At 37.8% G+C, this 12,622-nt stretch overlaps 1 protein-coding gene across 1 annotated transcript; it reads right to left on the bottom strand.

Annotated features, from left to right (window-relative positions):
- Positions 1–8,261: 8,261 nt before the first annotated feature.
- On the bottom strand, positions 8,262–9,842 carry LOC137242227 (uncharacterized). Its single transcript, XM_067769594.1, has 2 exons — positions 8,654–9,842; positions 8,262–8,585 (listed from the first exon to the last, which is right to left on the bottom strand). The coding sequence occupies exons 1-2, from the start codon at positions 9,165–9,167 to the stop codon at positions 8,527–8,529; spliced, it is 573 nt and encodes a 190-aa protein (XP_067625695.1). The 5' UTR covers positions 9,168–9,842; the 3' UTR covers positions 8,262–8,526.
- Positions 9,843–12,622: the final 2,780 nt, after the last annotated feature.

Here is a 12,622-nt window from a genome sequence, read left to right as displayed (position 1 = left end):
CGACTTAAGTTTACAACTAAGTTCTCGGAATCCGTCTTAAGTTGATTTAATACATACACGAGTTGATCTCATAGCTTACAAGAAAGCTCGGCATAATATTCTGATAAGGAATTCGGACGTAGATTTGGAAATAGAGCGAATCACAAATGCTGACCGCCATCGCACGTACATAAATACTTAAGCATGGCTTTGAACGACGAAACTGAAATTAATTACCCGCTGATACCTTTTGACCTAGAGAAGAAAACATTGATGGAGATAATGAATTTATTTTCAGAGATTAAAATGCTTATTCCAATGAACATACCTTTATAGTATTTATTTTATTACCATACAGAGTATCAATTACACGACTCTACAAAAAAATTTTCGTTCTTTGTTATAAAGTTTTTTTCATGATTTTCTGTTTAATTATAAACTAAAACGAAAAGAAAATACTTTCTTTCGGTCTAAAGTTTGCTCTCGTAATAGTTATAGTAACAATACTCGTTTATTTTTTTTATTTTTTATGTATTTTAAGTATTTTTAATACATTAAAAAATACCGCTCGATTAGAGTGTGGTTTTAACATTTACACACTGCCGCTAGATAGCGCTAGAGTGACAAAAAACGATTAGGTGTTTTGCACAAATCTAGAATAACCTAAAATGTCGTCGCGAAAGTGTAAATATGAAGCTGATGCTTTTTATTATAATTTATTAAAGTGCGAGATATGCTGCTTGTAGTTGTTGTAAAAGATGTTTGGGAAGTCAGCAAATTTTATTTATTTCTCGTTCCATATTTTAGGTTGGTATCGAGGTGAGAAAAGACTTTGAAATTTGCAATACCAAGAATCTGGCGAGAACCAAGAGACCACGTTAAACACTGCTACTTTTGCATTGTGTATCCGAGTAAAAGACGAGAGGTAAAAATGCAAAACCTATCGAATATCCTAATCTTGAATTTTCTTCTATTCCAGTCGCACACGATCTGACACTACCAGTACCTGAGCCACCGAAAAAATTATAGCAGAAAAGTGGCTCATCTCTTAGTTCTTATAAAACCAATTCCGATAAGGAGGTTTTACCGACAAGAACAACCAAAACATCATTTCGTCACTACTGAAGATTTTAGTGATTTGATTAGAGATTTAAATTTACCAAAAAGTAAAGCAGAGCTTTTAGGCTCTCGCTCAAAACAGTGGAATTTGCTTGATGATGTTAATATCACGGATCAGCGGACTAAGCATTAAACATTTTCAACATTTCTCACAAAAGAAAATGGACTTTTGTTTTTGTAATGACATAATTGGTATGTTCGAAGTAATTGGCAAATCTGTGTTCCTAGCGAATGGCGTTTATTCACCGACAGCTCAACAAAAAGCTGTTTTATTACACAACGGAAATAAATTTCCATCTCTTCCAATTGCTCGCTCAGTACATCTTAAAGGAAATTATGAAAGTGTCAAGATTTTGCGAGTTCAACTGATGATTGGAGATTTTAAAATGGTGGGTTTTTTGATGGGACTTCAATGCGGATATACAAAGCATTCGTTTTATTTGTGCTTATGGGACAGGAAAGCGGGTGTTAGGCTTTGTACTCAACGGTCGTGCCCTGTAAGAGCAGAATTTTTGTGCCGGGAAAGAAAACGTAAAATGTGAGGCAATTGAGGTGGAAAGGTGTTAATGCCGCCTCTTGTCATTAAATTAGGGTTGATGAAACAATTTGTCAAGAAACTAGATCAAACTTCATAAGCATTTGAATATTGAGAAATTTATTTCCAAAGTTATCGGAAGCAAAAATTAAAGGTTGTTTGTCCACAAATCAGACAAAACGTTTTTGCCGATGAAAAATTTCCAATATTTCTGAATCGTACTCAAAAAGCGAGTTGGAACAGTTCAAAGCAGTCGTGTCTGGATTTTTAGGAAATAGCTAAGTCAAAAGCTGCGAAAGGTTGAAAATATGCTAAAAAAAATTTTAAGGCGTTGGGCTCCAGGATGCCAGTAAAAGTACACATGCTGCACGTTTATTTAAATAAATTCAAAAACAAGATGGGAGCGCATTCAGAAGAGCAAGGATAACGTTTTCTTCAAGACATTATGAACTTCGAACAGCGTTATCAAGGACAATATAATGAAACCATGATGGGGGACTATATTTGGCGTTTATTGAGGCATAGTACTTATGAACATAAAAGAAAAAGTAAAAATGTACACCTTTAAATCATTTTCCACTTTTTTGTAAGTTATTTCGATAATAAAACTTAATAAAAATATTTATTTGAATTATTTCAATTTCAACTAAAAATTAAAACCACAGACTTTGAAAAAAAATTGTTCAAGCGATTTCCGAAATAGGAAAGCAAACTGTTTCATGCCATATATTTTTTTTTTTGTCTAATTACGACGTAAAGAATTGAAATTTAATGCTTTGAAGTCAAAGTCTAATTTTGTGTTGACCAGTGTTATCAATTGCTAAAACAAGCTAACTTTTAGATGATATTTTTTACTGGATTCATTGAAATAACTTAGTTTTGTTGGCCGCGGAGGTGTGATGGTAGCGTGCTCCACCCGTCTACGACTCGGGCAAAGCAACACCAAAATTTTAGAAAAAAATTTTTTCAATTAGAACACAATTTTTCTAACGGGGTCGCCTGGCAGTGTTTGCCAAGCACTCCGAGTGCAATTCTGCCATGAACTCATCTGCCTTGAGGAGGCCGTTCGGATTAAACAAGTAGATCCTCTCACGCCAATTTGTAAGAAAAATTAAAAGGAGAGCGAAGTAAATTGGAAGAGAATCTCGGCCTAAAATCTTTTCGGAGATTATCGCGTATTACATTTATTTATTTATTCATGCTCTTTACTGGGTTGACACCATTGATATCGTCTTAAAAACTATCTTAGCTGCAATAATTAGTTTTGAACGAGGTTAGGACCGCCTGTGAAGGCCGCCAATTTGTTGTCTTGACAAATACTGAAATCCTTCCAGGACTTGTTGCACATTGAACTAGTAGCAGGGTCCGAGTGGATTTATACACATAGAAGCCTGGTCTGTGCCTCGTGGAAAAGGCCTACCCTTAATTTGGAGAAATCAAATTAGTAAAATCAAATCATTGAAGTAAATAGAAATTGAGACACATTTTTGCCTACATTTTAAAACATTAATCGGCTTTTTTGAGCAATAAGGCTACTCGTAAAATTGTTATATAATATTACCAAAAGTTTTAGCCGTGCCGTAATTCGGCAGTCTGTAACGTTCTCCCTCTGCTTCTGGGAACAGTTATCTGATATTTTTAACTCTTTAAGTTTTTCAACACTTTATTTGCGTTAATTTTGAATTCCATTTGTGTAAAAGTTCTGAAATTGATAAGTCCTTTGGGAAGCGTCATCGATGATCAGGGTTCTTTACACTGAACATAACATCTAAACCCAGAAGAATTAAATAAGAGGTACCACAGGGTGGTGTCCTATCCCTGCTTTTATTTAACTTCTACATATCGAAGCTACCTTCACCGATGACTGCACAATAATGGCCACAGGCCCAGGCCCACGCATCGACGAGCTTTGTAATAAAATTAACAGCTATCTCCCTGATCTCTCCAGTTTTATCGCCTCGCGAAACCTGACATTGTCACCTACCAAATCATCGGAGACCTTATTTACAACGTGGACGTCCCAAATGTCGACCATTTTGAACATCCACGTCGATGGCATTCCGCTACCTTATACACACAAATTTTGGGTGGGAATTTCGATCAGGATCTACATTTTGGAGAGCATGCAACCGCAATTGTACCTAAAATTCAGAGCCGCAGCACGTGAGGTAATGATAAACAAACGCTCATTACCACTTACAAAGCAATTGACCGGCCGATTCCATGCTACGCGTCCACGATATGGCCGCCAAGCCTAAAGGCTACTCACTGGAAGAAAATACAGGCCTGCCGATATACTGGCCCAGAAACGTTACGGGCTGTCTTCTTATGCCCCCAGAAAACCACCTATACAATGAGGCGAGAGTACTCCACATTTGGGAGAGAAATCAAATTCCGAACAAACAGTTTCTATTGAATACCCAGAAACCTTGGCATCCCAACAGACATCTGAGTGATGAGGATACACTTACCAGGGGCTTAAGTGGTCATCTCCGTAAGCATTATGAGGAAATACGGCACGTGAGAACACAGCCGTATGAAGCAAAAAGCACAAGCAGGTCCCCAGCGATATCCACAAACAGGCGTCGGACCTCTATGTCAGGAATTGCCCGGCTAATTCAGTTCTTAAAGAAAAATACCCAGAACTTGCAGAAGAGGAAAGCACTCTCCCTGGGGAAACGCGCGTCACTCTAGCTCAACTTCGATCTATGTACTGTAACAAGTTAAATTCTTACTTATCCAGAATCAACCCCGACATACAAAACATTTGTCCTGCTTGCAATGTGTCCCCACATGACACCAACCATCTCTACAATTGTAATGTGGAACCAACGCCTATAACACCCATCTCACTATGGTCCACCCTTATTGAAACTGCATGTTTCCTTAGTTAGAGGATATTGATGACAATTTGTGATCGGGATGGGGCGAAGCACTGCTACAAAAACAACAACATCATGGTCCTTTGTCGGATACAGACCCGGTACGTTCCGGTAACTGGCACCATTAATTGAACACATTGAACCGTTTAGGGCATCCCCCCACACCCCTTAGTTCCATAAGAAACTTGGGGTCACCAGAGCCTCATCTGCTAAAGATACAGGTTTCGACGGGTATAGGTGAGGCTGACATTTATTTATATGATCGGTAGTACAAGTACATACAAGTGAAACCCTTACTAATCCAGAACCATGCGATGTATCCCGACATTACGCAAACCATTCTTAATATAAATAATTTTTTTTTATTTCCGGTCGTTCATACGTATATTAGTTCTTGAACGCAGATATTCACATATAAAAATTCGATTATTTCTGTCTACAGAGTAGGGTCGGCACTACATCCTCCAAATAACAGGAAAGCTGAGTAATAATACCAAGAGTGTGGATAAATGTTCTGGAGTATGAGAAGTATATAGCTGAGAACATAAGTCCAAAGAACAAAAATTACAATACGGCAGAAGTAGCGAATACGGGATCTTAAAACAATGAAGTTAGCGGGGCAAGAGAACTAGGTAGGGAGCTGACGGCAAAGGTGATGGAGGGGGCAAATTAGGAGGCTCTTGAAGGAGCGCAATAGCATCTTAATCAAACGTTTATAAATCTGTATAATACCTCTGTCTTTCAGAGCTAAAGTAAACCTCCATCATCCCAAGGCAAAGCTGAGTACTCTTTTATTTTTAAAGTGTAAACTTTAAGGAACCTAGTAACTCTGCTATGAATAGGAGTTTCAAACGGAAAATTACAACAGGAATAAGAATTCATGGGCAACCTTCTGCAGAAGGTTCAAGGATTAAGGAGCAAAATAGCCCACATATTTGACGCCCATTTCTCGTCGGTATATGACTGAATTATATGCCAAACTCTCAGTGAATGGCTTACGTCATTTCCTACCAAAGCACATTGGTTCAAAATTGAATTTTTGAGGAATAAAATAGTTGGGGTTAAGCTATCGGTCTAAAATTTTGCATGGGGTATTTATAGATGAAAATAACGTCTTGTGGCAAAAATGGGCAGGCCACGCCCAATTTTCACTACTGCTGCGATACAAAGTGGAAACTATAAATTTAATTTCAAACAGGATAGTTTTTTATATATTTCGATATAAACAGTATTTATTGAACTCGAAAAAAGACAAAATCAAAACCTAAAAGAAGTTCGCCTTTGCATCAGGAACATCTCCATCTGAAATTATATTACTTTAAAGTTTGTTTATTTGAAATGTGTTTTTAAAATCTTTTCGTTACAATTATCAAAAGAATGATCAGTTTCAAATTCGAATGAATAAAGAGATTCATAAATGTCCTCCTCAGATTCGTAGTGAGTTTCGCTTAGTGCCGCTTTTGAGGTGGAAGGTAATTCACATTCATTAGAGAGGTCAGGCAATTTTAAAAGGGAGACTTCTGCAGGTGGCAGAGACAACTTTTGTTTGGCTTTATTGTTTTTCCGTAATGAAGATAATAGTGGATCATAAAAGTCCATAGCTCTGCCGAAAACATCCTCCATATTGTGCACTCTTGAATCTTTCCTGGTATGTCCGATACGATCACTTTTATAAATTTTGTTACGCGCTTCCGACGCGTTTTTGCCTAAAACACCGAGTGGCAGTATCGCAAACTGCAATATTTGCGAAGAGTGCACTAACAGTTTATGAAGAGTTGGTGTCATCGGATTCCAATCGTAAAGCTGAAAATACAATTTTGCTGTTTCCTCACAGTAGTTCTGAAATAGCTGGGTATTTATTTCGTATTCACACGATATTGCTACGAGTATTATGTGTAAGCGTTTTAAAAAACTTAAATCTATTTTAGTAATTGAAGCAAACAATTCTGCGTTTGAGAATGCTCTTCTCGCTGTGTTACCATCGTTGATACTACCGCTTCCGTTTGTCTTGGGTTTGTCGACATGTAGACCCATTTCGTCCCAGAAATGTTTTTGAATTTCCCGCTTCTTTTTTTTCTATTTGCTCTTTATGTTCTTTGCTTCTTACTTGCCATATTTTTAGATCAAGTTTGTAAGAAAGATGAATGATAAACACTGTAGACGCTATTTTACTTTTCTGCCTTTCGCAAACCATATCATATTGGAGTTTTGGTCGGCCTCGAGGCTTTGCAGTAACGGTTTCGAGAAGTTCTGCCTCGCACTCTACCCACTCGCGATCGGTTTTTTTTAAATTGCAAAACTTCGACTGTGTTTCTGCCACCTTCTATTGGCGTTTCTACAAAAAATTTTAACTTTGTTTATTTATTTTTTTTTATTGATTCAATTTCTTCCTCCCCATAGCTGTTTTTCAATCTTCCAACAACCCAATCGAACACCGCAACAAAATCTTTTTTGTTATCAATCCAAACTTTGAAAATTTCGCCATTTTTGACTACACTTTGCTCTAAAAAAATTGAAAAAAATGAAATTTTAGCCTCGCTTGCAAACTCTTGCAGATAAAATAACATTTACGTTAAGGAGGACACTATTAGCTGTAACTACATATATAATTTATATTGATCCTATTTGATCCAACTTAGTTGTATTCTACATATTTAACACAGAAAAAACTCACAAAAATCAAAACAGAACACGGCTTATTTAAACTCAAAAATATATTAACGATTATTATTGTTTCAGAAAAAAGTTTGTTGTTCCTGATTTTAAATAACTTTATTAATATTTTCCATTTTATAAACACCCTTTATTCAAATTCGTTAGCTTTTTATCACCACTTGAGATTTTTATATAATTTGAGTAAAATCTGTTTTACGAATACAAAAATCAAAACCAAGACTTTGAAAGCTTTCTGACAAACAAGTGGTAGCCAGCTGACATTATTTTTAAAATTTTTTATTTACTACAGTGATGTCTAATAAAAGTTAATTATTTTTTTTGGGAAAATCAAAAGTCGATAATTGGGTTTAATTCCTCAATATTTCGATTTTGAACCATAGTGCAAAGGCGAGAAAGATCAACCAATTGTAATGAACTAAACTAAAATGGCAATGAACTAAACTCTCTGCTCAAAATCCTTGAGAGGCTAAACTAATCTTCAACACACGACACGTACATCAAAAGTAAGTCTGTCTACAAAGCGGGGTACTAAAGATAGAGAAAACAAGGAGTATATCGCCCCTTTCCTCAAATAAGCATCTAAAATATAAATGTAGTTAGGTACATATACATAAGTGTGAGCATAGCTTTAGTTTGCTTTGAGAATCGATAGTAAACTAAAACCTTGACTTTTAAATATTGTTTTTTCAGACAAACATGAATAAACTAGCGGAAATGGATTAGTTATGTCTTCTTTTTATATGCTATATGTAATTGTTTACAGCCCAGTCGGATGTAGAAATACGTAGACGTCTGCATCAATACAAATTGCTCTCTCGATCAGTTTATATTTATAATATACTTAGTTCAATTTCATTGTTACATTTCAAAATATCATGAAACATTATTTTACATAATATACAAACACTAAACGCAGAATAAATTTAAAAAAAACTTGATAGCTGTTTAAAGCAGAGTTTCCTAAATTAGGTTCCGCGGAACCTGATTCAAGTAAGTAGAGTGCTGCAAACCACTCTAAAACTGTTCACCCGTACTTGACCTGGTTGTAAATACCCATGAACATAGCCAGACATAAAGATGAGGGGTGAAAAAGTGTTTTGAAGTTTTAACTGTTTTAAAATCGGAGCATGCAGCAATGACACCAAAGATAAATTTTCTTGAAAAAAAAAAAAAAAAAATACAACTGCATTTGAAATTCGTACCTTGAAAGCGCAAAACCTTTCGCTGGTTGAATATCAGTATTCGCTCTCAAAAAAGGTACACATTCATTATCCTTCCATAACACCTTACTCACATCGACTCCTTGAAATGAGGTCATATATTAGGCGGAAAATTCTATGCTTTTTTGCTCACGTCAGCGTAAGTTGGCAGCTTGCAATCAGGAATGCGATTGGCTGTAAATAAAAAATCGTATTCACGTTGAAATAAAAATGCGATTCAAGCCCACCAAGAAATCCCTTACCTCTCACTGTACCCAAACTATATATTCCACGAGCTTGTAAGTATACTAACAGAGGTAATGATGTATAGAAATTATCAAAATATAGTATGTGATGTACAAAATCGGAAATCGGTTTTGATAAGCGAATGCCAATATTTGAAGAGGCTCCAGGATCTGGTGTGTTAGGAGATATAGGCCTTTTGGATGATCTTAACCATCTTTTTGCTATGGGTGTGGATGATGTGTATGGGGTTTGTGAACCAATCGATTCGTCGAAAATCAGTGTTGAACCAGCTACTAGTTCTTCGATTGAACTTACATTCATCGATGAATTTAATGCAGCCGTATTCTCAACCTCATTCATTTTATTTATGCATTCTGCAATTATCTGTTCAGCTGAGTCATTACCCTCAACGTTATCAACGACATAGTCAAGGTCTTTGACTTCCACGGAATCAATGAATTCTATCAATTCTTCATCGGATAATGCTTCCAAATTTATTTTCCTTTTATCAGAACGTCCAGAGCGATCCATATTTACCACAAAACTATTATTCACCTGCAATGAAAGCACATCTTTATGTCAGTATGGAATAATTTTTCACCCACAAACCACTATCACCGCCTTGAGACGGCCTTGCTTTTTTCGAATCCAACTTTCAGTTACTTTTTCACTCCAAACCATTTTTAAAACTCGAAAAGAATATGTAAGGTACTTACCGTAAAATTATGAACTTGATTTTTTTATTCTAAATGTATCTTTTTTTAAAATGAAAAACGCTAAACTGGATATACAATTTTTAACGCTACTTCATTCGTTGCCATAGTAGTATAGCGTCATCAATCACACGACGAACATATTACCTGATTCCCTATCTGTGCTTCGAGGGAGATCTTGATGCCACAATAGATGTGGCCGGTTGGCGCAAGGGTGCTCAAATGGCGTACGTGTGTACATAGATTGTTCCAAAGTAGTGGAAGGAGTAGGGTCTGGGGTATACTGTGCTGAGCCGGAAATCAACAGATCCTACAGGCTGCCGGATTACTGTTGCGTTTTCCAAGCGGAAATATTAGCCGTAACGAAAGCAGTAGAAACCCTGGAAGAGAATAGCTTAAGCTGCAACCGTGTTAACTTTTATATTTACAGTCAAGCGGCAATTAAGGCAATATGCGTGTCAGAGTGTAAGTAGTCTCTGGAGAGAATCGGGAGAGGGAGAAGCATACATCTATATTGGGTCCCAGGGCATATGGGAATAGATGGGAAAGAAAATCGGGTGAACTAGCTAAAAAGGGCGCATCCATTGAAGCTTGCTCCGTACACGTCCCAATTAAACTGGGCGAGATTAAGCGAAGGCGAGAGGTGCACATGATCGACCAAGCGGGAAAAACGTGGGTTCAAGCGCGGGGCTGTAAAGTGTCGAAGATTATGTGTAGGTCTTACAACCTTAGCTAACCAAGTTGCTTTTATCATCAAAAAGAGAGGACTGTAGACTCATGACGGGTATTCTGAGTGGACACTGCCTTCTGGCGTCATATGCCTTTAAATTAGGCTTGGTCAGTGATTACAGCTTTAGGAGGTTCGGGTTGGTGGAGGAAACGATCGAGAAAGTTTTGTGCTCGTACCATGCGCTCGCCAGGCTAAGACTTCAGCTATTAGGAGTGATACAGCTATCAGATCTAGAAGCGGCAAGTGGCTTAAATCCTAGGAAGCTTCTAGTATTTGCCAAGAGGACGGAGTTATTTTATAACATAGGTCCTGGTTTTTGATAGGGTTTTTCAGTTTCGTCATTAAAACAAACTTCTAGTAATACTACGGACTCAATCAGTCTATGTGAGGTTGTCATGGAGCGACCAGTTCAACCTAACCTAACCTCACTCGTTGCTCGCACTTTACTGATAATAACTCTGAAATGCGTTGTCACAATACATTCGATAATGCATCAAAATATTACTAAAAGTAATTTTCACTTATTCACCGTTATTTTAGGTGGCAAAAATGTGTATTCTGGACTCTGAAGGCAAAAAAAAGAAGAATATCTTACCCATTTGAGGGTTAAGTTTTTGGTTCAGGAAATTTACATTCTCGATATACTTACATAGATAGCAGGCAGTAATTTGTATGTTTTATAGATAGAGCTGATATTGTGTTCTCTTCAACGGGGATCTCGGAGCCACAATACAGGTTTGCGGTGACGTATAATAGTGTTGATGGAACTAACGTCAATGATTCCAAATCCAAAATCTCCATTAAAAGCGCCGCAGTCGAAAATTTAGAATAAAAATCGAGCGATTTTTAATTCTAAATTTTTATTTCATGTTATGAATTACTTCGAAAAAATTTCTTAATATCGTTTTATAATATGAAGCCTGCGGCGTTTTTTTATTTTCACAAATAATACTATTGAAGCTTTCTAAATCTTATATATATATATATAGACAAGTAAAATCTTGAATCAAACTTTGTGCAACTTTTATACCAAAGTTCGGTGGTGGTTTCCATATCAATGGCGAGAAAAAGTTTTTCTGGCATTTTTTCGCTTTTGTTGTTGTTGTTGTAGCAGGGCTTCGCACCATCCAATAGGTGCGATCAATCACTTGTGCGACCAAAAATTGTCATCAATGGCCTCTAACGGGAGTCCAAGGAAACTTGGTGTTTCAACAGGGGTGAACACAATATACTTACAGAGATGGTTGGCGTCATGTGGGGACACATTGCAAGCAGGACATATGTTTTGTATGTCGGGGTTGATTCTGGATAGGTAAGAGTATAACCTGTTACAGTACACAGATCGAAGTTGAGCTAGAGTGACGCGAGTTTCCCCAGGGAGAGTGCTTTCCTCTTCTGCAAGTTCTGGGTATTTTTCTTTAAGAACTGGATTAGGCGGGCAATTCCTGGTATAGAGGTCCGACGCCTGTTTGTGGATATCGCTGAGGACCTGCTTGTGCTTTTTTGCTTCATACGGCTGTGTTCTCAGGTGCCGTATTTTCTCATAATGCTTATGGAGATTACCCTTTAAGCCCCTGGCAGGTGTATCCTCATCCATCAGATGTCTTTTGGGATGCCCAGGTTTCTGGGAATTCAATAGAAACTGTTTGTTCGGCATTTCGTTTCTCTCCCAAATGAGGAGTAATCTCGCCTCATTGTGTAGGTGGTTTTCTGGGGGCATAAGAAGACAGCCCGTAACGGTTATGAGGGCAGTATTTTGGCAGGCATGTATTTTCTTCCAGTGAGTAACCTTTAGGATTGGCGATCATATCGGGGACGCGTAGCATCCAATAGGTCGGCCAATTGCTTTGTAAGTAGTAATGAGCGTTTATTTGTCTTTGCCCCAAGTGCTGCCGGTAAGAGATTTTTGGGGGTTTATTACGGCTCTGGATTTTAGGAACAATTGCGGTTGCATGCTCCCCAAAATGTAGATCCTGATCGAACGGCACACCCAAGATTTTTGGGTGTAAGACAGTCGGTAGCGTAATGCCAATGACGTGGATGCTCAATATGTTCGACATTTGGCGCCTCCATGTTGTTACGAGGCGAAAAAACTTGAGAGATCAGGGAAATAGCTGTTTATTTTATTAGAAGCCTGGGATGTGCAGTCATCGGCGTAGGAAACGATAGTGACTCCTACTAGTGGGGAAGAGAGCTTCGATATGTAGAACTTAAACAGAAGTGGGGATAGGACGCCATCCAGTACCTGTAGGGGTACACACCTTGTTTATTTCTTCTGGGTTTAGATGTTGTGTTGCTGAAATGCACCTATGATTGCCAACCAGACAGATAATTTGCGGTCCGCCTATTGAGACTTTGGGGAGGGGTGACCCTTCCAGGTCTTACAGTAACGTGCCGTGGTTGACCGTATCAAAAACGTTTGACAGGTCTAGCGCAACGAGTACTGCCCTATGGTGAGGTTTTTAATTTAATCCGCGATTTAATGGCATTTAGTGCGGTGGTAGAGCTATGCAGTTTTCGAAAGCCATGCTGATGGTTGGCAA

The sequence above is a fragment of the Eurosta solidaginis genome, chromosome 2 (genome assembly GCF_040869045.1).
Source record: "Eurosta solidaginis isolate ZX-2024a chromosome 2, ASM4086904v1, whole genome shotgun sequence".
NCBI classification, from domain to species: domain Eukaryota; kingdom Metazoa; phylum Arthropoda; class Insecta; order Diptera; family Tephritidae; genus Eurosta; species Eurosta solidaginis.
The sequence above is the reverse complement of the archived record's forward strand: the minus strand, read 5'-3'. Positions and strand labels throughout refer to the sequence as shown.